Source organism: Lemur catta, chromosome 4 (assembly GCF_020740605.2).
Source record: "Lemur catta isolate mLemCat1 chromosome 4, mLemCat1.pri, whole genome shotgun sequence".
NCBI classification, from domain to species: domain Eukaryota; kingdom Metazoa; phylum Chordata; class Mammalia; order Primates; family Lemuridae; genus Lemur; species Lemur catta.
Genome location: NC_059131.1, coordinates 32,704,979 through 32,732,666, shown reverse-complemented (window position 1 = coordinate 32,732,666; position 27,688 = coordinate 32,704,979). Strand labels below are relative to the sequence as shown.

Here is a 27,688-nt window from a genome sequence, read left to right as displayed (position 1 = left end):
ATTCAATTTTTAAGGGTATAAATGGGTCTCGAGACCAAAATGTTTGAGAACAGACAGGCTAGGGAATTCAGATGAGTAAACACTGGACATGGCTTTTTCTTTTACTAACTGATACAGCATTGCATTTCAAGGGCCACTAATCCTCTTGAAAAAGATACCTTTTTTTAAAGGTAGTATAAAAAATGTTTTTGGAGTCGAGAAGGGGTTAATTAACGTTGTTCTATAAAATTTGATTCATTCCTCTTTGGAGTTAAATTTTCACAAGTATGCTAACTACGTAAATGTTTAAAATAACATTCAAAATTACTTTTGAAAATCATACCAAATAGTAATATGTCACACTGTTTTTATCAATTCTTTATTTAGGTAACAAGTTGGTTATGTTCACTGCATTGTATGAAACATCACAATATCATACTGGAAAGTACTATCAGTACAGGGTTGGATCAGAGTGGACAGTTTGAACAATAAACCATTTTGCATTCTTCATTCCCTATCTTTTAACAACCCCCTATACCCAGTAAAGGGACAAATAGCTTTTAACATCATCATGTAAAGCACTTTAACTTACAAGGCTAAAATCTAAAGAATAAATAAAATATATTGTGGCAATAATTCCTTTTAGACCAAAAATCAGGTGCACAATAAATCAAATAATCAGGAAAGCTGTCTGTATTCAAATGTGTGGCTCTCCAGAAACAGCTTTAGGAAAATGTTACAGAAAATACCATGAATTCCATTTCACACAGGACCAGATGATGACTCATTTTAACTACACACAAGGGCAATTGCATCCTGCTGAAACACAATTTAAACATATAGGAAAATGTTTACAAAGCATCCACAACATGTAAACCATGTACAAATGGATACATTCGTTACTTCTCCTACCCCCAATAACTTCTTTTAGATAAATACTTCACTCTTCATGTTCAGCATTAATTGAATTCAATACATGCAAAACTCAGAAGAATTCAAGGTTATTGTAAAAATAGAATTAAACTAATAATCTTCAAGTACCTTATGTGACAGCCACTCTGTACCGTGCCCAATGTAATAAAACAAAAAGTTACTGAACCCATGAAAATATCTCTGTAATATTTTCTTAGATCTAAAATAGATAATTTTAAATGTATTTATAGTAATTTCAATGTGATATTCTGAGCTTTTAAAATAACATAAACGATTAAAAACAATACCAAATTACACAAAATTTGTTTTATCTTAAAAGCTGAAAAAATTAAAACTATAGAAACCCACATATAAAACAAAAATCACAATTTACATTATAAAGGCAAATCTCATCATTTAAAAAAATTTGCAGCAGTGAGATGTCAAAGCAAATTATAAATAGCCATAAATTAATCCATTTGGTTTCAAAAGATTTTCTAGTGAGTTGAAGGGTGTAGTAGTAGATACATGCATAAAATTTGTAAAGGTTTATAATATTATTGCCAAATACACTTTATCTTGAAGCAAGGCAACATTACAATTTAGACGTTGTTGGAGAACCCAGTTTGGTAATACAGGTAAAACTGGTGGAAAAAAATTAAATAACAATTAATAATAAATACATATCCTATAGTAAATTGCTCAAACGAAATTCCAAGCCACAGAGCTTCAAAAGGCTTTCAACTTGGTGAAAAAGGAACATATCATACAATTCTTTACTCTTACATGCTTTTATGTTGTGTGTTTTGTTTTTAAAAAAAAAAATGTATTTTCAGAGTATAGCTAACTATATTCCCATGCACCTCAGGCAACATTTGTTGATTTGTGGTGAAATAACTCCATAGGTTTCTAGGGCCAAAAGTTCAATACAGATGTAACCAGTATGTCTGAGGTTGGCAAAAAATACTGTAGTACAGGCAATGCTACGAATGGCAATGATCGGAAAACACAAATATGAACAAATGATGGGAAATGCTAATGATTTTCTGCTCATATCACAAAACGTTGGGAATCCACAAGAATATTTTCCCTTTGTATTGAAGAAAATTGTGATTAAAAGTTTTTTCCCCCAATTTTCAGAATCAAAAGCATTTTAGAAGGTTTTTAAGGCTACCATGGGTCTTCTAGATCTCCAGCACCCTACAGGAAGAGAAAAGGAAGAACATTATTATTTACCCACACCACTTCCAGACTGGATTGAATTTCAAAAAGAAAACAAAATTAGATGAACAAATTATCTTCCTTTCTTTGTCTGAAAAGGTACTTTTACAGAGAGATGTTGTGTATTGTGTATTGTGCATGTATACATATATCTATCTAATATAGATAGATAACTGGGTTGAGGTTTTTTTCCTCCCCTCCCCACCAAATGCCTTCCTTTCCCAAACCATTTAAAAATACTCTGGCATTGGAAAAATAGATCAAAACATCAGCTGTAACATCCGAAGATTCCAAAGTTTCAACTTATGGTAACTTAACCAGCTTTCGGCACATGATATAAACATAAAGAAGAAAAGTTAATGTTCTACAGTTACAAAATAATTGATTTAAAAACATTTTCCACCACATGACCAATAGCCATCTGGAATTCAAAAATCCCTTTTAACAAAAACAAAACTCACACCTGCCACTAACTTAAAAATAGCCCATAATTTTTGCATTTATTAATAACTGATGAAAACTTGAAACAAAATTGACAATGTTGCAATCTTTATGTTCATTGCGGCAATTTTCTCACATGAATTTGTGTGCCTATCCTGTCCAAAGATTAATATTTTGTATCACAAAAGGGGATAAGAAACAGAATAGATTTTCTTTGAGTATGCAAAACATGTATTTTTATACTAAACTTTTTTCCTTTTTGTTAATGAAAAAAGCTAAGCCAGAAGTGTGCTAAATTTTATATATATTAAATATAATTGAATCCAGCCCAGGCTGGAGTACAGTGGCCATAGCTCACTGTAACCTCAAACTCCTGGGCTCAAACAATCCTCCCACCTTGGCCTCCCAAAGTGCTGGGATTATAGGCATGAGCCACCACGCCTGGCCGTTTTCTAATGAGTATTTTTCTAATATACCAAACCTCGTTGTTTAAAAAAATTAATTCAAAAATAATTACAACATGCATAGATTATTCCACATCACATGCTTTATTTGGACTTGAACACTTATAATTTCATTCTAAACACTTGGTTGACATACATTTTGATGTGTGTAGTTAGGCTATACAGAATATACAAACCAAAGCTGTATGAATAATACATAGGTTTTTAAAAAGTTACGTTTCATAAAGAATACAGAGAAAGGAAAAATAACCACACATCCAATATCTCACAACTTCTAAAAATAAAACTACAGAGATATAAAATATAAACAAATCAAACACACAAATTATCATCCTTGAAAGAAAAATTACAGGCCTGTATCAGCCATTCTTTAAAGAACTAAAATTATTAAAGAAAACACAAATTTATTATAAAGCTAACTATGAGTATACTAATATATAAAATCATATGAAGCAGTATAATTCTACATTAACAAGTTTTTCCACAATATAAAGTAACCTCTAATCAGTAATTTCTAATCCTAGCTAGTATGAATTTAACTACTGACTTTAATAACTGGTAGCCTAATTTCTGGTATACAGTGTGAAATGACATGTAATTTCATTAAATTCAAAGTAGTCAATTTTAAACTATCTCATAAAGGTGTATGCAAAGGCCTTTTTAAAAAACAAGGCTATCTGAATATAATAAAACTAGTTTTCCAAGATTCAAATAACAAAACGGTTATATAAGCGCATACATTATACTTCCTAAGTAAAAACCAAAGATCACAAAAATATTACCAAAAAGGAAAATCATATTTTTTCACCACTCATCTTTGTCCCTGCATCTTCATTACAGCTGTCTATTTCAGCAAGACCACTTTCTGATTCAGTATGGCTTTCCTGCATTGTCACTGGGTTTCCAGCATCACTGTTCGCAGAAGAAGCTGTAGCAGCTGGTTCAGCAGGGCTTTCTTCTCCCTCTACTTTAGCTAGCCTGTAACTAGTCAGCATCTCCTCCAGAAGTTGTCGGTAGTTTCCCCTATGATTAATTCTCATTTGCCTGAGAGCTTCCACCAATTTTCCCTGTGATCCACTTTCCTCTGCTTCATCGGAGGCCTTTTTTTAAGATTCAAGACCCCAGTGTCAGTAGACAAACTAGGATATCACATGTATTTCATAACACAGTACAGCAAAACACTAATTTCTCTACCATAAGTAATATAGTCTAAGCAGGAAAACATTTTATTAAATATCAATTCTTACCTGTGTCAATAAAAACTTTCAATTGTAATATCTCAAAAGTTATATTTCACAAATCACCACTAACTAGTTTATGTCTTATTTCACATTGTTACTCGAAGTTTAATCTGAAATTTACGCTGCTTTTAGAATTCAACAGCAACACAAGCATTTCCTAAAACTGACTTACTCAAAAAAACAGTAATTTGCTATAAATGACTTAGTGCAAAGAAAATTAGTGCTTAAAGAGGTAGGAGAAGGACAGAAAAGCAGGCCATCAGAACGTTAGTTTCTTCATCATTTCTCCTAAATGATAAGTGCGGAGGAGATACAAAATATAAAACTATATAAATTTAAACTGTGGTTTTGGGGAAGATTTTAAAGCTTTCATGGATAAAAAATTTATTTTTTGCTTTAAATATTTTAATTAAAATAGGTAAAAATAGACAAATTATTTTAAATGTAATATGAATAGTAAACTACTCAATCCTTGGAAAATCTACAGGTTTCTATAGTAGTGTAACTACTTAATCTTGTTAACAGAACAAGCTCTAATCATCCAAGTTGATCATAGTTAAGCCAATAGACTAAATTCAAAACAACCTTACATTATGTGCCTCCTGATAGGATGTATTATGAAGTAATTGTCCTGTGTTCTTGACAAAAATGTTTAATATGAATCTTATTAAGCTAATTCTCAGTTTACAGAAAAACAGAGAATAGAGGATAAAGTTAAAGCACACCATGAGAAAACAATCATAATGAATCCAGAATGTAGGACAAACAATAAAAACTGGCTCAGACTCTGCATCAAGAGGGGGGAAAGAGGGGTAGGGGGCTTGATCAAAGATTTGTTTACAATGCTTGATTGATGACTTGATCTAATTAGACCCTGATTCAACATAACAATCACAATAGTCATTTTGGAGACAACTAGGGAAATTTGGGCTCAATATTAGATGACATTATAAAATTTATTACTAATTTTCTTAGGTATGATAATGGTAATATGATTATGTAGAAAAAGGTCCTCATTGTTAAGAGCTACCTGGTGAAATGTTTAGAGATAAAATATTATGATGTCTGCAATTGGCTTTGAAAGGGTTTAGCCAAGGGAAAAAAAATTGCATATACGCACGCACACACACACAATGAGAGGGAAAGCAACTATAGCAAAATGTTAACAATTGTTGAAGCTAGGTAGAAGATGTACAGATATTCAACATATTATTTCACTTTCATATATGTTTGGAAGTTTTCATCATAAAATGTTGAGAAAATAAAATCCAAAAAAAGTTACTGTGATAAAGATGATCTAACACAAACTCTTAACCATCTTTGGAGACGATTACCCCATAATCCTGAAACAAAAACAACACTAATAAAACCACACAATAAATTGCAATGTTTATTAGAAAAAGAAAGCACATGAGTGCTAATTTATTTTTTTTAGATAGGTTTTTGCTCTGTTGCCCAGGCTAAAGTGCAGTGGTGTCATCATAACTCACGGCAACCTTAAACTCCTGGGGTCAAGTGATCCTCCTGCCTCAGCCTCCCCAGTGGCTAGGACTACAGGTACAAGCCACTATGCCCAGCTAATTTTTCTATTTCAGAGAGGTGAGGTCTCGCTATGTTGCTCAGGCTGGTCCCAAACTCCAGGCCTCAAGCAATCCTCCCACCTGGCCTCCCAAAGTGCTAGGATTACAGGCGTGAGCTACCAGGCACAGCCATGAATATTATTTTTAAAAAGTGCCCTCACAGCAAAAAGCAAGAGATGATACTGTGTATAGCCTGTGTTTTGGGGGTATGTTTATGTTTGTATATCTGTTCATTTTAGGATATATAAAGTGCCTGGAAAGAAAGGAAATATAGCAATGTAATGATACTGGGTTAGAAGAGTTCTAGATACTTTATTTTCTTTGAAACTTCCAATTTTCTACAAGTATATTAACTGCCTTTTTCTAATTTGCAAAATTTATTATGTGGAGAGAATACAATAAAATGTGCTGTTTGTTAAAACTTTTCTTCCTATTTCCCCCTACCCCCCATATTAAAAAAACATGTTTCCCTAAATAAAGTTTCTCATTTGAATCTATTCAGGAAGGGTTAAGATACAACAATGTCGTAAGTGTACTCTAGTCATAAACCTTGTCACTCTTTAATCAGGTCTTCTAAGAGGAAATTTTCTGCTTTATGATATATCACAAAGACCTTAATTTAGGGCCTAAGATACCCTCCCTCCGCTCCCCAAAATCCCTAAACCAAAAAAACAAAAAAAAAAAACCCTACCTTTTTATTAAAAAAATTTTTTGTGTGACATTGAAACAAAATTTGTTTCAAATGAGTAGTTTGATTTACACATAGAAGTGAATATCAGCCCTGGTTTCACATCAGGATCACCTGTGGATTATACAGATGCCAAAGTACCATTTCAACTTATATAGGTTCATTGTATCTGGGTAGTTTTTTTAAAGCCTGAAAGGTAATTCTGATAAACTACGAGGGTTGAGACTAAAAAGTATAATTCTACTTGGAGTTGGACTTACTGATAAAGTTAGATCAAAGCCTATTCTATTTTTATATTTGGGTCAATTTTGGTGGGTTCAACAGATAAAGTACCTCTCACTCTCCAACTGATGCCATATTATTATTATGGTAATCACCTGTATTTCTGTAAATTGCTACATTAGTGATAGCTGGGGAAGAGTAGTTGCTTTTTAAAAGATATACCAAAACCAAACCAGTAAATCAAATAGATTTTACAATGGCTAGCATCACACAGTCACTGAATTGAAAAGAACTTTAGCTAAGGACCACACTTAAAAGTCATTTAACTTTATGGCAAATTACATTTTCCCATTGTGCTAGATAGACAATAGATGGTGGAAATCTGTCAGCCATTACATTTGATTTTGCAAAATACAATTAAACTCTCTCGTGGGCCTTCATTAATACTAGAAAGGGAACCTATTATCTAGGTTCCTGTACTTTCTTTACCTGAACTCATACAGTTGATATAGCACACCTATTTTTACACATCTATTATAGCAATTAAATCTACCTTACAACTGTTCACAAGTCTCTCCAATTAGACTGTAATGTCTTTCAGAGTAAAGATAATTTCATATTCCTTTCTATATCCTCCCATCACTTAGAGAAAGAAAATTAATGTTTGTGCTAAGTACTTTATATACATGATCTTATTTAATCCTCAAAGGTACTCTATGAAGTAAGTACTGCCACTGTCATTTTTATAAGTTAAAAAACTAAGGCTCAGAGAGATTTATTTGCAAGGGTGACAATGCTAGTAAATGACAGAGCTCAGATTTGTGTACAGGTGTAATTAACATCAATGTCCATCTCAATATTCTATTGAATACATTAATGGTAACAGTTTTTACATAGGAAGTGCCACATATAAATAGACACTAAAGAAATATTGGTGAAAATTATTATGGAACTATATACCACAGATTATTTCATATTAAAGTCTATAATGTGTTTCCTTGATATGGTAAAGATTAATAAAATTATAGGACATTAGTTATATTGATTAAAAAATCATATTAGATGGGATGTTTAAAATTACTCTGCATAATAAATTTAATGCAATTGCTAAGATGAGAATTTATGACTCCGCCCTCCCAGTCTTTGTTTTTAAGGTTCTACTGTCAGCTCGACTAACAGCTTAAAAGTCAAATCTCTCACTATGAACATACTACTTTATACCAAATAAGACAAAGGAATGTAGATAAATCAAGCAGAAAGCAAACAGGAGGGGAAAAAAATCTAAGAATATTTAAAAAAAAATTTAACCAGCTAATATTTATTTGTAGTAATATATTTACTTTTTAAAAAACAGGTCCTATAACCAAAATTATTCAAATAATTATTACAGTTAAAACAGTGGAAGAAAAAATAAAGAATTCTAGTAAAAATTTGTGTTTCTTGTGGAGTCCTATGCCCTGCATTTCAGCCAAAAAAATGTTTAGAACTAAAAATTCTCAAATATGACTTCGTGTAATATAATTAACAATGACTAATGAAGAACGAAGATTCTAATAAATTAGATGTTATTTGAAGGATCATGTAAAATTTAATGAATTTGAAATAATTTTAGACAGAATCATTCAAATGGTCAAGATTACACAGGTATGGGCATGTCCAATCATACCTTAAAAACTAGTGACTAAACTTAGGGAATTTTCAAAGCATATTGGTCTGGTCTGGTCTCCACAGGAATGCTTTGATAAGTGAATAAAAAATAAACATCAAACAACTTAGAAAAACCTATTATTCACTAAAAACCCTGACATAAAAATGTAAAAGCAACTATGACTATTGCTTTTATCTGTTTGGAGTAAACAAGAAAAGAAGATTGCATGCAAAATTTAACAATGTGAAAACAGAATATGGAGATTCTTTTGGGCTTAGTAAAAGTCTAATCTGTCCTGTTTTTCCCCCTTCTCAAAAATCCAAACGCCTTAAAGTCTTTGGATTAGGATAAATAAAAATGTGTATTTAAATGAAACATAACTGACAAGGAACTGGGCTTGATTGCTTAGTTTCAACAACTTATATATGATATTCCTCATTAAAAATAGAGTATCTTAAGACTATTAAACACGAGATTCATAAAAGAATGAAAAATGATTTTTCCTGGATGCTAGACAGAGGTGGGGTACCGACATAATCATTTTTAAATACCTTAGAGTAGCAGCATGGAATAGTGTACAGAGAATAGGTTTTAAAGTCAGCCAGATTCAAGGCTGCATGATTTAGCTTTGTGACCTGGGCAAGCTACGTCATGCTACGTCATGTCTCTAATTCTAAGTCTCATGCATAAAAGAAGATATTGAGGAGATTACCTATGATTCTGCGCGCGCGCGCACGTGCGTGCACGCGTGTGTGTGTGTGTGTGTGTGTGTGTGTGTGTGTGTGTGTGTGTGTGTGTGTGTGTGTGTGTGTGTGTAAAGGGTTTGGCACAAGTAGGTGTTGGGTAAATACAAATTCTTCCTTCCTTTTGAGGGAAGAACTTAACAGTTTTCCATGGAAAAGACAAAGCTCTAAAAATACAGACTTTCACACCCAATTAGCAACCTCAACTCAACTTGTAAATATACAAATTAAGGACAGTCTTAAGCAAACTACTATAAATGAATAAATACAAATATTTCTTCAACGGGTTTCACTGAGCTCTCACCATATACCAGGGCTGTTGTATGTGTTTGGATTACAGGCATAAATGAATCAGATGAAGTCCCAGATCTCAGAGAATTTATATTCTAGTTATCAAACACAAATTAGGATTTTAGAGAAAGGAAAGGAGTCTAATCACAGAGCCCTGTCTAATATAAGAACAACTTACGGCAACATGTAGTTTTATATTTTCTAGAGTTTTTCAAAAACATTTCTAGGGATTCATGAACCTCTAGATTAAGAATCCCTGCTAGACTCTTTTCCACAAAATTTTATTTTAAAAGTTGAGAAAATATCAATATTGCTTGCACTAAGAAGACCAAACATATTCTGAAAAGTTGAACTAAAAAACAAATTTAGTAAACAACTTAATATTCCCCTCAATAGTGAACTTTCTGAATATATTTAAAATCACTTAATTTCTGATCTATACTCAACTCAGCTTTTTGAAATGCATTTATTTAAAAGATTTGTTTCAAATATAAGAAAAATGAATGAATCCCTATATCTAATGGTACTACTTATAAGCATTGACAGAAGAACAATTTTATCTCTGATATAAAGCAAATATTTCAGGAGTCTAAAAAAAATCTCATTTAACTCTGACTAGCACTCTTTTTGCATATCTAAACAAAAAGTTATTTTTGTCAGTTAGAACTTAATTTTCGTAATACCTTCTTTCTCTTCTGTAATTCTATTAATTCCATAATTTCATCTTTCCCATCACTTAACTCCCATCTCATGCCACTGTACCTCCTCCTGGCAACATCTTTCACACTATGACGATCTAATTAAGAAACATTTATGGAGCACATCTGTGCCTAACTTGTTGCTACAGTGGGTCAAGAGCTAAAAATTTAATTAAATGTCTGTTTTCTTCACTCTCTCTGATTCCTTAGTATTTTTTAGCACATTTCTGCTACTAGTGATTATGCTTCAACATTTTTCTAAGGCACTGATTATTCTGAAAGGGTATGGTAGTGTTTCCCAAAATAGAATTCTAGGCTGCAAAGCCAGTTTTTATAGCAAATAGGGCAGTTTCTCTAATTCATATATTTATCAACTAATGAGTTTATACTTACCATTTGGTCTCTGCAATTATTTCACAACTACTTGAATCTACCATCTCTTTAAATTAATATGGCAAATGTTTCTAACAGATTAAAATGTCACAGCTATTGAGTCTATCATTCTTATGCTCCAAACATATGGTGGTTCCTCACTCTGAAGTTCAAAAAGCCAGTTTCTTAGCAAATATCTCTGCAAACTAAATTGTTATTTTTCATGACAGTAGTTCTCTGCTTTAGCCAAAAAGATGTTCTTTCTTTCAAAGATACTTATACTTTGTTCTTGCCTCTCTCATCCACTTGAAATGTTATCCTCTTCATCTCATGTATGCTATTCAAATCATTTCTCTGAGAAGCTGACTTTCCCTACTTAGCTGAACTTTCACAGCAATCACTGTATAATTCACACAGCAATGATCACCTTGTATATTCTGTCATGTCTTTTATTTGTTATTAAGCTATCTGAAACACTTTTTTCATTTAACTCGTGTGTTTATAACTACAGTGTAAGCTGCACTGAGCTCACATGTGGGGCAATGCCTGTATTTTATAGTCTCCTCCCTCCATCAATTCACTACATGGTACACTGTCAATGTTTGATCTGCTGATATTAATAAAACGCTTATATATAAAGGTAATTAAGTATATATATCCTAATTTCATATGTCCATATAATAATCTCATTTAAGGCAAGGTTTATATATTGAGCATTTCCCCCCAGTTTGATGGTTCTGTTGCCTATTTATTTCCTGTTACATAGCTACTATGTATAATTATTTTCTCTTTTAAAAATGTAAGTCATCCTTGGTGTGTGTTAAACAGAAATTTGGGGTTTTAAACCTTAAAAAATCTAGTTTGGAGATTTTCTTGAGGGACCAAAAAATTCAGCAAGGGTTGAATTTTGAAACACCTGAGGAAATGGAGTACTTCTGTGGCTAAAAATGAATGAATAACTTCTAAGGGCTTAATTCCTCTACTCAAGGTGGTGGATGCCATGTGAAACCTATAATCTAGCTGAAGAGGTAAGATTCTCCCCTCTCCACCTCCCAAATCACCAACTTTTTAATCGCGTCAACATCCTATACTCATTTGTTTGACTGAGGGGGTCTCTGAATGTATCACATGATATATCTTTATTTTTAAACTAATTTTCACAGCCTTGGATAGAATTCTTTATACTTTGAGGTACCCGCTGTAAAAAATGACTCAGAATCACTGCTCTGGGCCAAGATATAAATTCCGTTATTAGCAATATATATTAATAGTATCACTTTCATTCAACTCACTAAAACTGTATTAATTATGAAATTTTCCTTTATGCCAGGATACTTTTACACTTAAGGATAAGAAATTATATTATATTGCTATGCCATAACAAATCCTGAAAAACAATGCAGTCGATATGAAACAATTTCTAGCAGACAGCTATTACTATCCCTCCCAACCTGCCAAGAGGAACTGGAGATCTATAGGGGGACTTCCTTCCTAAGGAGTTTCACTTCTAAGTTTGGCTCCCTTAAAGCTTTTCAAGTATATTTATTAAAAATTAAGTCAATTGTTTTTAGATGTCCAAAACTTGAAAACTCTATGAGAAAATACAAATTTGAACTGCTGACTTTGAAATTAAGAGCAATTTTAAAAAACAAGACTGTTTTGTCCCCTTGTACCAGTACTAAAACAAACTTCCTTCCTTCTGAGACAAGCAGCTGGCAGCTCATCAGCATGTCTAAGGAGAGCATAATAAAAATAAGAGGATAAAGACTTCAGCTCAGATGAAGCAGAGCAGGGCACAACAGAAATGGTTCTCTCAGTTCAACACTCATATATCCATAACACAACAACAATATCAGAAAGGAATTATCCTCAGGTATTCCAACTGGGCACACAGGGACACTGAAAGGTCTGGTCATTAAAATAATAGTTCACTCACTATCACTAACTTCTGGTGAAGGTAGCAGCCTGCTGGAGGAGAAATCAAGATATTTAAAAGCACATTCCTGCCTCAAAATCAAGGATTAAGGGGGAAGGAGAAAAAAAGCAGGCATACAGGGAGGAAATAAAAGATAGCGCAAACAAAAAGGCAATGCCCAGAAAGTGACAACGAAGCGACAACAAAGTGACAACAAAGCTATCTATCTATGTTCCAAGCAGAATTTTATCTCTACCTCCATTTCAATACATTTCCTTAAATTTTAACTCTTGCCTTAAAAATAGCAATTTATTATAGACCATAATTTACTATAGACTTCATTATATGAATATATTCATATCTAGTATTAATACTGTAAAATTATTTCAAATGTTAAGAAATAAAATAAAACTTACCCCATCACTTTCTCTATGTGGATTCAGTCTACTATAAACAGCTTCAATAACATTGCGCCTAAAAAAAAAAAGCTTTAGTTTTCTTAAATCATATACAATTTCAAGTTTGTCAATGTTTCAATACTTTGTCAAAACTACACTAACAAGTGAATTGCCACATTCAATACTTGCCAAGAACATAGTTTCTACATTTCATTCTCAGAATTTGATTTTGCATTATTTATTTCTTCTCATTTAGCAAGGCGAGAATAACCTTCATCTTCAAAGGTATGATAAATGATTCCATTTAAAAAATCTTTTTTGGATGAAGTTTTAGAGTTCTCTAATACAAGAAATGTTAACCCATTTTGTCTCGAGATAATTGATTTACTTCTGATTTAAGTTTTCTTACCCCAACTTATTTAATTACTAATTATAAATGAGCTCAAAATTAGCTCTTTTTGTTCTACTTACTTGCCAGCAAGACCTCCCCCAGGAGGCAAATTTGGGATATTTTCTGCAGACAAGATGCGCATGACATGGGCAAGATCAGGCATTCCTTCCTCACCAGACTTCACCATAATCTCTGCGGGTTTTTAAAAAAAGTTCCTAAATTAATGTGATAACCCAGTACTTAAAAAGAAGTGGAAAAAGAGATACTGTTTGGTATACCTATTTTAAAATATAAAAACAAATATTACCATCAACATAAAAGGAATTTTAAAAAGGTTAACATAAAATCTTACTTGTTGACCAAAATGTTATGGGGCAGGAGAGGAAAAAGTTATTTGCATACCTATGTTCATTGCAGCATTATTCATAAAAGCAAAAACTGGAACCAATTAAATGTCCAACAATAAGGGGCCAATTAAGAAAATGCTGGTGTAGCCACTAAGTGAAATGGTTTATCTATAATCACTAAAAATGGCCCCTATGAATGCATTAACAGCTACATGGAAAAATACCTTTTATCTAATTTTAAGTAAAACAACATAAAAGTTATTAATACCGTATTTACAGGTAAATGAAAGCAATAGCTATCTAAGAATTGTAAGGAAAAAGGGGAAGATTAAAAATCATTGTATAGGTTTTTTTAATACCTAAATAGAGTGTTAGGCTCTACAGCAATTTATTTAAAGGAAAAAAGGAAAATAAATACAGCACTTGCTCAGAACACAACAAAAATTTATACTTTACATTTCTATTTACAATTTATGGAAACAGATTTTTAAAAGCATGATTATTTGGACATTGGCAAGACATGAACTCCTCAAAAATCAAATGATGAGTACATGCTTTTAAGACCACAAAAAAGCAGTGTCTTCGGCAGTTCTCAAGATGCAAAATCCAAACTGTTTACCATCCCTCACAAGACCCTTATTTTGACCTTTGAACATACAAAGGTTTTCATCTTTCAGGTTTCAACTTTATGTATCACTTTCTCAAATCCTCCTCTAACCTAAACCTAGAGTAGGTACACTGCTATATGCTCCCATACACATCCAGACATATACCATAGTCATGCTATCATGCTATATATTCCCATAAACATGTTTACTGTATCACAGACTGCAAGCTTCATGAAGGCAGGACTATAATTTTTCTATTTTAGACTTGTATCTTTATAGCACAGAGTTGCTCAACCTCCACAATGCTGACATTTTAGACAAGAAAATTTTTTGTTGTGGGGGCTGTCCTGTACATTGCAGAATGTTAAACAGCATTCCTGGCCTCTAGTCACTAGATGCCAGTAGTACTCTCTCAGTTTTAACACCAAAAATGTCTCAAGACATTGCCACTTGTCCCCTGGGAACAAAATCTCCCTCCGCTGAGAACCACTGCAGTCTAGAACATTACCAATCAATTTTCACATTAGTGCCATTCCAGTCTAATTCACCACCATCGTGTGGCACCTGCATTAATGCATGATTTCTAATCAGTTATCTTGGCTTGTTCTCTTGTCCCTCTTTACAATCTCTTCTCCACACAGCAACTAAGAGGGGTCCTTTCAACAAAAGTCAGAGAAAGTCAGTCTTGTGCTGAAAAATCTTCCAATGAATTTCTATCACAATTTTTTTTTTTTTTTGAGACAGAGTCTTGCTCTGTCACCCAGGGTAGAGTGCAGTGGCATCATCATAGTTCACTGCAACCTCAAACTCCTAGGCTCCAATGATCCTCCTGCCTCAGCCTCCTGAGTAGCTGGGACAAAGGGTGCACGCCACCTCACCACCATGCCCAGCTAATTTTTCTATTTTTTGTAGAGATGGGGGTCTCACTCTTGCTCAGGCTGGTCTCAGAACTCCTGAGCTCAAGCAATCCTCCCACCTTGGCTTCCCAGAGTGCTAGGATTACAGACGCAGAGACCCAGCCTCCTATCACAACTTGAATAAAGTCCAAAGTCCTCATTTTGGTCTACAGAGCCCTACATGATGTGCTTCCTAGCAACCTCTCTTAATGTTCTTCCAATTTTCTATTAGCTCATTCTAATCTAGCCACACTCAGTAAGCATATTCCCTCCTTAGTCTTGGCTGTTCTCTTTGCCTGCAATGCTTCTCCCTCAGATATCCACTCTCTCCATATGCAGGTTTCTGCTCACATGTCCTTCCTTCCTCACAGAGACCTTCATAACCAACATTACTTGTTGTTCTGTTCAGCCTATTTTATTTCCCTCCTATTTAAAAAAAAATTATTGGTCTCTACTAGAATACAACTCCATGAGACTTGTTTTGGTTTTTGCTATATCCTCAGTGACACACAGACTCAACAAACACCAAGCAAATGAATATATGTAGAAAGCACTCGCTAAATATCTAATTAATCAATTTAGGTGAAATACTATTCCCTGTTTAACAACATACCTCTCCCACCTGACCACTCACCACCAAAGTACATATACAGACTTACCCAACCAACACACTAGAATGCTTTTTTACCTTAAAATCTAATGTCATATTACATGATTTAAAACTCGAATAGAAATATAACATCCATGAAGAACACTGCCTTATAAAAAAGAAATTACAGCTTAAGTATCAACTCAAATTGATTTGTAGTGGCTGCCTTGCCAATTTAAAGTCTTCTGATTGTGTGATAACAATTAAGTATTTGCTATAGGCCCCAGAGATCAAGATATTACATTTGTCATCTCTATTGGATAGCATATAATTTGAAAAGTTATAAAAAGAAAATTAATATTAAATATTAATAATCCACATTGAACTGAATTGACCATGCCTTTAAGAAATTAAAATTTAGCCATTACAGAAGAGTTAATAAAAGCTACAGTTTAGTTTGCAGAGGACTTACGTGCTAGCCACCAGACTAGCTGCTTAACAAACATGATCTCATTTATTTCAACAAAGACTCTCTCCTTGGACCAAAATTTTATCAAGACTCTTGAGTTCTTTCAGACTACCCTGACCTTGGGACTCCCTCTCTGCCCTAGTAGAATACAGGCTGAGCAAGAATACTGCTAAATCACTTTGACAAAAATCCTCCACCCTTGCTATCTAACCACCCAGGATATCTCATCACCCTGACTTGCCCTCAGCAATAATCCTATCCAGTCAGTTTAGCCCTTATCTTGATGTTTCCTCTTAGTAATCTTGGATCCACTGACCCCCAACCCACACTCTGCTCCTTGGTTATAAATTCCCACTTATCCTTGTGGAGTCCAGGTTAAGACCATCTTTTTCTTCCACTGCAGGGCCCCATTGTATTGGTCCCTAAATCTTTTGCTGTGGCCCCTCTTGGAAAAAGTCTGCCTTACTATCTTTAACAAGTGTCATGAATAAGCTTTTTCTTTAACAATTTATTAAAACAACCTCTGCCTTTAGTTTGGAATAAAGAAACTGGAGCCTTGAGAGGTTAGGCAAGTTGGATAAGATCACATAACAAAGTAGCTAACCAAACTGAGAGCTCTTCCTAAAATAAAAACTACCCAATTTCTTCATGAATGAGGAAAAAAGACAGTAAGAAAAGTCCTCTCACCATCTGATAAACTATAGACATCAATCTGCCACTGCAACATATTACAGTTTATCAGAAAATAAGTAACTCCTATAAAAGCTCCTTTTAATAATTATGATATTATTAACAGAAATATGAGTGACTCTGGCATGGTCTTCAAAGTGTTCCCACATGTTTCTCATCTTTTCATCACCTTAAAAGCAGGACTCATTAGGACTAAAAAGCACTGAGACCTAAAAGCAGGATTCATTCAGAGCCAAGGAAATTGCAGACCAAAAAAAAAAAAAAAAACCCTTTAAGCATATTGTTTAAGATAATTGTAAATGTAGAAAAGATTAATCCCCCTTTTCAAATCTGCAGAAGAATGGAGTTTTTCTTTGATACTTATACATTTGAAATCATAAACCTCTACATTTCAAAACTCTCACCAATTACTGTGGCTACTATATAGAAAATACAACTCGTAATAGATCAAATTCAACAAGCCTTTTACACCATAATCATTAAGTTGTATCATTCAGATGTATTTTCTTTTTTTTTTTTTTTTTTGAGTGAGACTCTGTCACCCTGGCTAGAGTGCAGTGGCATCATCATAGCTCACTGCAACCTCAAATTCCTGGGCTCAAGCGATCCTTCTGCCTCAGCCTCCTAAAGTGCTAGGATTACAGGCGTCAGCCGCTACACCCTGCTCTGATATATTTTCTATAAAAAAGAATAAAGCCTCAAAGGAGTTAGGAAAAACTATAGGTCAATATGTAACCTTGAGTTGGGGAAAGAATTCTGTATGACATCAAGCTTCCCCCACCCCCCCAAAAAGAGAAAAAAAGATTGACAATATAATTCCCACATCTCAATTTCACATCTCAAAAACAGCACATATAAAATCAAAAGGTAGTATTAATATTAGGATCCTGTCACAATCTGTAGGGGCTTAAGACTGCAACATACATTCTAAATTTCTTGGGGTAACCATTAAATTAATTTCTAAAGGACTATATAATAAGCAAATGCTGGGATGAACTAGAATATAATTAATCCAAAAGAAGGCAAATGGAAAAAAAAGGAAAAGGAATAGATGAAACATGGGAAAGTATGATGATAGATTTAAACCCAAATATATCAGCATTTACGTGTAAGATAAACAGACTAGCTTCCGCCCTCTTTTCATTCCTGAGTAATTCAGCCCAAAAGCATTAGATTTGCTTACCAAAGCAAATCAAGTCTTTCAGGGAGTGGAGGGGGCAACAGGGGCAGCAGCAGGGTTGCACGGAATATAGATGCTTAGGCATAATAACAAAAGCTTTAGCACTGTGTGGGACAACCTAGAATGGGGTTATCAAAGCCAATGTGGAGTGAGGAAGGCATGTGCACCAGGGTTAGCACATTTCTTTGACTGATTAGTAAGTAGAAGCCAGGTTTCTCACTATACGAGAAAGGAGTTACGAACATGAAAAGTGAGAAAACTAGAATAAATCCTGTAGTATTGTACAGTTGGAGATACTGGTGAGAACAATAGATGACTGACAGATGGATGGATGGACCAGAGATAGAAAGAAATATAGGCATATACAATATGAGTGTGTGTGTGTAGTTTTGTCCTCTTAGAGGGTCCAGGAATAGAAACAACCCAATAGCACACCTAATGCCCAACTCTCAATTCCTAAATACTATTCTCCCCTAAACTAAAAGAGAGATCACTGGGAAAATGGCCCATTAAAGGACTGTGCAGGGAAACTAAAGATGAGCCTGGAACACCTAATTATGCCAGAAAGTAGGAAGTACTCCAAGAATTATGGGGACAGGTCAAAAAGCCAATATAGCAAGCTTGAAGAGACTCTCACAGGCTGAATCTAGGACAATACAAGCATCAAAATAAATAATATAGTAACAGTTTATAACACAATGAATAAAACAGGAATCTGTGAGTTCATGCTCATATAAATAAATAAATAAATCGGTAGAAGAGAAAATTTTTCCTTGTAATAAAATGCTAACTAATACATATAAAAAGAATGACTAAATCAGAAAACCACCATTTGGCTATTATTCTAGTAGCAACTGAATTCAGGCAAGAATCACCAATGGATGCTAAAACTGGTTGCTGAAAACTCAATGAGGAATAGAATCTCAAAGTATCTTCCTAGAATGCTTATCAGTAAGTCTAATATACTAAGTATTTACTAGGTATAACGTAATTATTACCTTTTCAATGGAGAAACCTAAAAGACAACACCTTAAGCAACTCAGATAAAGTGTGTTAATTATGAATCAACAATGGGACAAATCAATATCACATGGCTCCTGATATGATACACTGAGAAGAATCTAGAATCATTTCTTTGGTGCTCTTGCCAATGTATAACCTAAATCTTATCAAGAGGAAACATTAGCTAACCCAACTTGAACATTCCACAAAGTTACTAACCTGTACTCTTGAAAAATGTCATGGTCAACAAAAACAAGAAAAGACAAGTGAACTTTTAAATTGAGGGAGACTAAAGAGGCATGGCAGTTAAACGTAGCACATGCTCTAGACTGGATCCTGCAAATGACATTACTGGGACACAATTAGGGCAATCTGAATGGGATCTGTACATTACACAGTAATATTTTATCAACGTTGATTTCCTAATTTTGATAGACGTACTAGTTTTATATAGAGGCCATCCTTATTATGTTAAGGGGTACTAGAATATCATATTTGCAACTTACTCTCAGTTGGTTCAGAAAAAGAATAGTAATATGGGGGGAAGGTAGAGGGAATAGGGGAGGGAGAAAGAGAGAAAATATGAGAATGTTATAGAAAGTACATAGAGACATAAAGCAAATGTGGTATAAACAAATGAGGAATCTAACAAAAGGATTCTACATGTACATGGGAGCTCTTTGTGATATTTTTGCAACTTTTCTGTTTAGGAAAGTAATCAGGGAAAGGGGAAAAAAAAAAGCAAGCTTTAATGGACTATTTTCAAATTATGTTCTCTTCGGTGGTATAACAGACATATTCAACTTCTCCCGGGCCAATAAATCCCCACATTGGTCCAAGACAGTAAATCCCAGTCAGACAGATGTTTTTTAAGGCCTTGTCTAGAAATACTTGTCTTTCCTAAGGAAATTTGAAAGTAATCATTTGATAAGGAAGAATACTTTTACTTTCCTTCTAAATAACAGAAAGAATAAAAACAGCATCTTTCTTACCTTCAACCCGTGATTCCAAGTGCTTATCCAACTCTGAATCTTTTTTCATTGCTTCATCTGAGACCTTGGGGGCATTTGAAAAGCAAACTAGTACAATACTCATGTTATCTCTACTTCCCTGTATATTAAAGAAAGAAAAAGAAAAAGATTATAATTCCATAGTCTACCAAGTTTCCATTATTTATTCCAAAACAGTTAATTACTTTAAGCAATTACAGTTCAATCATTCAGAATGTATACATTCAATATATTCATTTTTATTCCAAAGGACTATTTAAAATATGACTTAAAAAACCAAGGTGTCTAGGTTTGGGCAGATCTGTAATTATTTCTGGATTTTTAATTCTGCGTTAACTATTCTTGCCCACCATCACTCCACAGTCTGAGATATGAAGATATCTTCATACATATTAAATCCCCTAAACCTACAGTCCCCAACCCCCAGGCTGGTACCAGTACCAGTCCATGACCTGTTAGGAACTAGGCCACACAACAGGAGGTTAGCAGTGGGTGTGCTAGCGAAGCTTCATCTGTATTTACAGCCGCTCCCCATAGCTCACATCACAACCTGAGCTCCACCTCCTGTCAGATCAGTGGTAGCAATAGATTCTGCATTATAGTGAGTTGTATAATTATTTCATTATATATTACAATGTAATAATAATAGAAATAAAGTACACAGTAAATGTTATGCGCTTGAATCATCCCAAAACCACCCGCCTTACATGCTCCCAGGTCCATGGAAAAACTGTCTTCCATGAAACTGGTCTCTGGTACCAAAAAGTTTGGTGACTGCTGCAAACTATTTTCCACTCAAGATTTCATATCCCCAGAGACGTTTAAATCCAAAATGCATCCTCCCAAACACATGTGAAATTTTTTCCAGCAAATTAACCTGTATCAGAGCAATGCTACAACTCTGTAGAATTTAACATAGCTGAAAATTGTCGTTCAGTAGGACATCCAACTAGCTAAAATGAGCAACTACAAGAAACTGTTCTGAGGGTACAGCATCAAGCAGTGGAATCTAACTGCAGTTACGTGATGCAACTCTAAATCTCTAAATGAGATGCGATTGTAGTTATGTGATAACCTTTAAAGAAAAGATGTCAGATTGTTGTATAAAATCACAAATTTTCAGAGCCTTTATAGGGCAGCTAAAACAGATAATTTAAGAACAAATTTTATTGCTACCTTTTAATCACACCCTCACAAATTATCTATATTAAAAAGCACTGACTATATACCATTCTAGTACCATAAGACTATGTGAATTAAATTAAATATCTTCTCATTACTTTTTATACAGTATATTATTTTAACTGAGTTTCTCAGACCTGATGAAACTGTCCATAGAATAATGATTTTTTCAAACTTTTTCTATTTACTTTAAAAAAACTAAGTTAACGGAGGTGATAAGCTATTTTGTCTGATAGTGGGGTTTGCCAAATTTGCCAACCCAAGTGAAAGAAGCCAAAATCACACCCATTCTAGTCTTTTTCAGTCATTACGACCAGAATTTCAGCAGGCATTGCTTGGTTGAGACTTGCACCTTTTCAGAGCCCACATGAGACAGTCAAAAATATTGGCAGGCCTTGAAGAACTTCTGCCTCCACCTCCTAAATCAATGAAAGTAAAGTTTGAAGATAGTGAAGGTCAGGTCTTCAGAAGACATCACAAAAGGAAACTCCAGACTCTTGCGCTTTGGAAGGAAAGACCATCATGAATATGTAAAGAGATTCTCAATATCTGGAAAATCAGGATTTCCAGATTGGCCAAAACTAATTTAATTCCTTAATGAAATGCATCAAAATTTTCCTGACTTAATATCAGAAATACTGTATTTAGTTGTATGAATATACATATATGAATATATCGAAAATTTTAAATTAAAAAAATTTAAAGTACACCATGAATATTCACAATTCAAGCATCATTATAATATAAATGAATTTTTTAAAACAATTTTATGAACAAACAGAATTAATATTTTTAGAAATCTAGATTCTTCTAACCATTTTACATTTTGGTAACAATAGCATGAACATTGTTTAACAATTCCTAATCAATATATATATAATTTCCATTAGATTTTTGAGTTATAAAATAAGGATCCTTTTGGAAAATTAACTGAAAGATAGTTTTAAGAAGTTCATGGCTCTCCAAAAATATTTAAAGGAAATAATTTACATTTATACTTCAGGCATGTGTGATTTCTATGATGTTGCTTCTATTTATACATAAAGATGACTTTCTCCTAAACAGCTAGTCTGTATGTTTCAGTAGTTGTTAAATGGCAACTGAAAAGGTCTTTCTCTTCAGTTTTCTAGATACAAATCATCCTTACACAATCAGTATAAAGTTTTCATTAAGTCCAGAAATAAAACATGTTTTTTTTAAAAATCCATCTTGAATAAAAAAGTAATTAGCCTGACATTTTAAAATCAATTATTTCAGGCCAGGCACAGTGGCTCACGTCTGTAATCCCAGCACTTTAGGAGGCCCGGGCAGGGGGAATGCTCGAGGCCAGGGGTTCAAGACCAGCCTGGACAACATAGTTAGAATTTTTAAGGTTTTTTTAAAAATTAGCCAGGCATGGTGGTGCATGGCTATAGTCCTAGCCACTCGGGAGGCTGAGGCGGGAGAGCTGATTGAGTCCAGGAGTTTGAGGCTGCAATGAGCTATGATCATGCCAGTGCACTCCAGCCTGGGTGACAGAGCAAAACTTTGTTTCCAAAAAATTAAAATTAAAAAAAAAAATTGATTATTTCAACACCTATTTGTTTTACTTTTTTAATGGCACAGAGGTAATATTCTCATTAATTAGAGTAGTAATAGATAGTAATAGGTCAAAGAAGCTACTGCCCTTGCCATAAATAAGAGTACTTAAAATTTTCTCCCTTATTTTATTTATTTATAGAAATAGGATCTCACTACATTGCCCATGCTGGACTCAAACTCGTGGGCTTAAGTGACCTCCCTCATCTCAGCCACCCAAGTCGCTGGGACTACATGTGCATGCCACTGTGCCCAACTACGGTACTTATATTTAAACAGAAAATAATTTGATGCTGTTAGTTTCAAAGCTAAATGTTATATGGTTACAAAGAAGTGTCCAGAATCAAGCCTTTTTTTTTTTTTTTTTTGAGACAGAGTCTTGCTCTGTTGCCTGGGCTAGAGTGCCACGGCAGCAAGCTCACAGCAACCTCAAACTCCTGGGCTCAAGCAATCCTTCTGCCTCAGCCACCCGAGTAGCTGGGACTACAGGCATGCACCACCATGCCCGGCTAATTTTTTCTATATACATTTTTAGCTGTCCAGCTAATTTCTTTCTATTTTTAGTAGAGACGGGGTCTCGCTCTTGCTCAGGCTGGTCTCGAACTCCTGACCTTGAGTGATCCTCCCGCTTCGGCCTCCCAGAGTGCTAGGATTACAGGTGTAAGCCACCACACCAGGCCCAGAATCAAGTCTTAACACAGCACACAGGTTGTGAACAGAATCTCTATCATTGCCAAGGTTATAAAATTAATATCTGATAAGCAAACCATCAACATTCAATTTTTTTAGATCACTTCATCCTGGCACTCCCTGAAGTTATTTCATTTACATGTAGTTCAAAAAGTAGCCAAGCTGAAAGAACAAACCAAATTTTCACCTATACATGAAAAGATGAAGTCCATGATTACTTCCATTCAAGAATATTCACTGCACCCACCATTAGTTTATTCCTTGAACCAATTTTTCCTCTATACAAATCTAACTCTTTGTTTCATAACCATCAACAGAACTAAAATTTATTGGGGTCTGTAAACCAAATATTATTCAGGCACTTGCCAAGAGCTTTACTCTCAAAAATTGCATGAAGAAGATGTTTTCATCTTTCTTTTATAAAGATGAAGAAATTGAGGCTTTGACCAAACATACTAAGTGACACAGCATAACTTAACACTGGCCCCAAAGCATATGTTCTGTAACGGTAAAGCTCTGGTTCCCAAACAGTGCACTAAGAAGCCTCAAGTTTCCACAGTGTACTCACCAGACATTTTAAATGAGGGGGAAACACAGTGATTACTCAACATCTGTAGACATCCCATAAACTAGATTGAGGTAGCTTACACTACTAACATTAGATAATGCTATATTTCTCTCAATGAATCCTATTTTTGCAAAGCTGAGGTTTTGAGGATTACCGTGATAAAAAGCAAGTTCCCATAAAAATCAATGTGATATAGGAAATGAGGGGTGGCGGTGTCTAATGATTCCAAGGTTTGAGAAGTTGTGCAATATCCAACAGGTACACACATATCATTAGTAACTATGTTTTTTTTAAAAAAAATGAAGTTAAAGAAACATTTTTTCATTGTATGTGCGTTATTTTGTGAGGATATACAGACTGACTCACTTAAGTTTGGATCTAACCAATTAATACTTGGAACTGTTAAGTATCAATTTTCGCTAAGTAGTATTATGAAAAAATTACTAAGACACTAGGGTAGGGCTGGGCACGGTGGCTCACGCCTGTAATCCTAGCACTCTGGGAGGCCGAGGCAAGAGGATCGCTCGAGGTCAGGAGTTCAAGACCAGCCTGAGCAAGAGTGAGACCCCATCTCTACTAAAAATAGAAAGAAATGACCTGGACAGATAAAAATATATGTAGAAAAAAAATTAGCCAGGCATGGTAGCACATGCCTGTAGTCTCAGCTACTTGGGAGGCTGAGGCAGGATTGTTTATGCCCAGGAGTTTGAGGTTGCTGTGAGCTAGGCTGACGCCATGGCACTCTAGCCCAGGCAACAGAGCAAGACTCTCTGTCTCAAAAATAAATAAATAAATAAAAGACACTAGGGCAATATGAACCAAGAAAGTATGGAAATTTCTACACTTAACTATACTGCCTTTACACATACTGTACTTTTACAGTCAGTTCTTCTCCACACCTCAGAATACCCAACCACACCCCACCCTAATATTATCTATGTCTACTTTTGCATTATTTAATGATTGCATTTTTTGAAAACTACAATGGAAAAAGTTCTGAGTTTAGAATCAATTATTTGGGGGTGATGGTATGCATGCCGTGTAAATAATCTAGAATGATACTGTCCTTGGAAAATAAGTAATTTCCCTCAATTTTATCCAACTATCAGGTACTATCTCATGTTTTAAAATAATAGGCTTCTGATAGGTGGTATATAAATGGAATTTAGAGAAATCGAATAAAATGTTAAAAGAACCATTTAAAGGAATACTGACTTTTATGATTTAAGAAAAAGTAAAGCAGGTGGCAAAGTAACATGCATAGCATGATCCATTTCTGTAAAATGGCAAATAAAAATTTTATTTATTTATTTTTTAAGACGAGGTCTTGCTCTGTCACCCAGGGTAGAGTGCAGAGGCACAATAATAGCCCACTGTATCTTGAAACAAATCGGCTAAAAGAATTTGTTAAATAATTTTTAAAGAATTAAAAAAAAAAAAAAAAAGGCCGGGCTTCGTGGCTCACGCCTGTAATCCTAGCACTCTGGGAGGCCAAGGCGGGTGGATTGCTCGAGGTCAGGAGTTCGAGACCAGCCTCAGCAAGAGCAAGACCCCGTCTCTACTAAAAAAAAAAAAAAATAGAAAGAAATTATCTGGCCAACTAAAATATATATATAGAAAAAATTAGCCAGGCATGGTGGTGCATACCTGTAGTCCCAGCTACTGGGGAGGCTGAGGCAGTAGGATCGCTTAAGCCCAGGAGTTTGAGGTTGCTGTGAGCTAGGCTGACGCCATGGCACTCACTCTAGCCCGGGCAACAGAGTGAGACTCTGTCTCAAAAAAAAAAAAAAAGAATTAAAAAAAAAATAGCCCACTGTAACCTCAAACTCATAGGCTCAAGCAATCCTCCCAGCTTAGCCTCCCAAGAGCTAGGACTATAGGTATGCACCATCATGCCTGGCTAAGTTTTTTTAGAGATAGAGTCTTACTATGTTGCCCAGGCAGATCCTAAACTCCTGGCCTCCAGCACTACTCCTGCCTTGGCCTCCCAAAGTGCTAAGATTATAAGTGTGAGCTACTTCGTCCAGCAAAAATACTATTTTTATGCTTACACATTTGTATCAATAAACACAAAGAATCATTTGGAAGGATATACAGCAAACTGTAAACAGCGATTACCTAAGGAGGATGAGACTAGAAAGGAGAAACATAAAGATAAATAACTTTACTTCAAATATCTTTGTATGTTACAAAACATATGCATTAATTTTGAAATAACTGAAAAAACAAAAGGGAAGTCTTAATGTTTCTCTTAGGGAAACATTTTTTCAGACAAAAATCAAAACACACACGCAGAGATTATCAGAACTTTCTGGGAAACAATGCTAACAAAAATATTAAACTTGAATCAGAAAACTCGGAATCTATTATCAGTTTCAATTATCTTTTAATGTCAAACAACCTCTATTTCCTTGCAAATTAAAAATAAAAATTTTTATTTTGTTCACCTCAGGTTACTAAGAAGATTAATATATATGATTTATAAGTTATGAAAGGCTACGCAAATAGCAGTTATATATTCTATGCAACCTGAAATTAGCTGGTAGTCAAAGACCATGAATGCTAGCACTGGCAATAAAATGGGAAGGCTGCTTACATAGGGACCATTCTCCTCTAGAGTTAAATATGTAGGTAATACCTGACCAGAGTTATCCAACACTTATAGCTTATTAAATGGCAACCCTGAAAAATGCTTATCATTAACAATAATGCTAATTACTTCACATGGTTGTAAAAATTAAAGGAGTTAAAAATGTGTAAAGTGCTAAAAACATTTAGTTTACAGAAAGCAGTAATTTACTAAAATTTACTAATACTATTGTGATTATGGAGTATCACAACTTCTCAAGATTTTGTGAGTTAACATAAAAGTGTTTATAAATTATTAAGGCATGACAGGTGATATAGTTTGAATATCTGTCCCCTCGGAATCTCAGGTTGAAATCTGATCCCAACAGAGGTAGGGCCTGGTGGGAGGTGTTTGGATCATGGGAGCAGATCCCTCATGAATGGCTTGGTGCCCTCCCCACAGTAATGAGTGAGTGGTTAATAAGCGACTTCTGGCTCTATTAGTTCACACGAAAGCTGGTTGTTTAAAAGAGCGTGGCACCTACCCATCCCCTTGTTCCCTTCTCAAGACACGTGACATCCCCATCCCCTTGTCCTTCCACCATGATTGGAAGCTTCCTGAAGCCCTCACCAGAACCAGATGCTGGCGCCATGCTTCTTGTACAGCCTGCAGAACTGTGAGCCAAATAAATCTCTTTTCTTTATAAATTACCCAGCCTCCGGTATTCCTTCATAGCAACAGAAAATGGACTAGGACAATAAGTGATAGAAGTATTAGAAAATATTAAGACTTCATTTAAATCTCTTATCAGGGAAACATCTACTTAATAACTGGATCTTTTCATCTCTCCTCTTAAAGCATATAACACCTACTGAGCAATCAATAAGTGCTTCTTATTAATTTTTACATTTATATTCAGTTTTTCTGAGTAATTTCAAAGTAATCATATTCTATTTTATAATATTGCTAATCCTTGGTTTTACAATACAAACAAGTAGAATAACAAAATTATGTAGTTAAAAACCAGAAATGGAGAGGGTTTCTATAAGTAACTTTCAGCATTCAAAAATATCTTTAAATCTGTTATGTTTCAACCCAAGCCTCCA

General features: G+C 34.5%; 1 protein-coding gene across 8 annotated transcripts in view; it reads right to left on the bottom strand.

Moving 5' to 3' along the window:
• Positions 1–344: 344 nt before the first annotated feature.
• Positions 345–27,688, bottom strand: part of PPM1B (protein phosphatase, Mg2+/Mn2+ dependent 1B) — a 65,971-nt gene continuing 38,627 nt past the window's right edge. For 6 of the 8 annotated variants that reach the window (XM_045549504.1, XM_045549511.1, XM_045549508.1 and 3 more), the window contains 4 exons: positions 19,978–20,095; positions 13,285–13,396; positions 12,832–12,889; positions 3,079–4,117 (listed from right to left, as the gene is read on the bottom strand). In XM_045549504.1, coding sequence (XP_045405460.1) covers positions 3,812–4,117; positions 12,832–12,889; positions 13,285–13,396; positions 19,978–20,095 — 594 coding nt within the window. In that variant the 3' untranslated portion in view covers positions 3,079–3,811. Of the gene's footprint in view, positions 2,092–3,078; positions 4,118–12,831; positions 12,890–13,284; positions 13,397–19,977; positions 20,096–21,462; positions 21,819–27,688 lie in introns of those variants that run through there. The other 2 variants (XM_045549512.1, XM_045549510.1) reach the window with 2 other exon arrangements.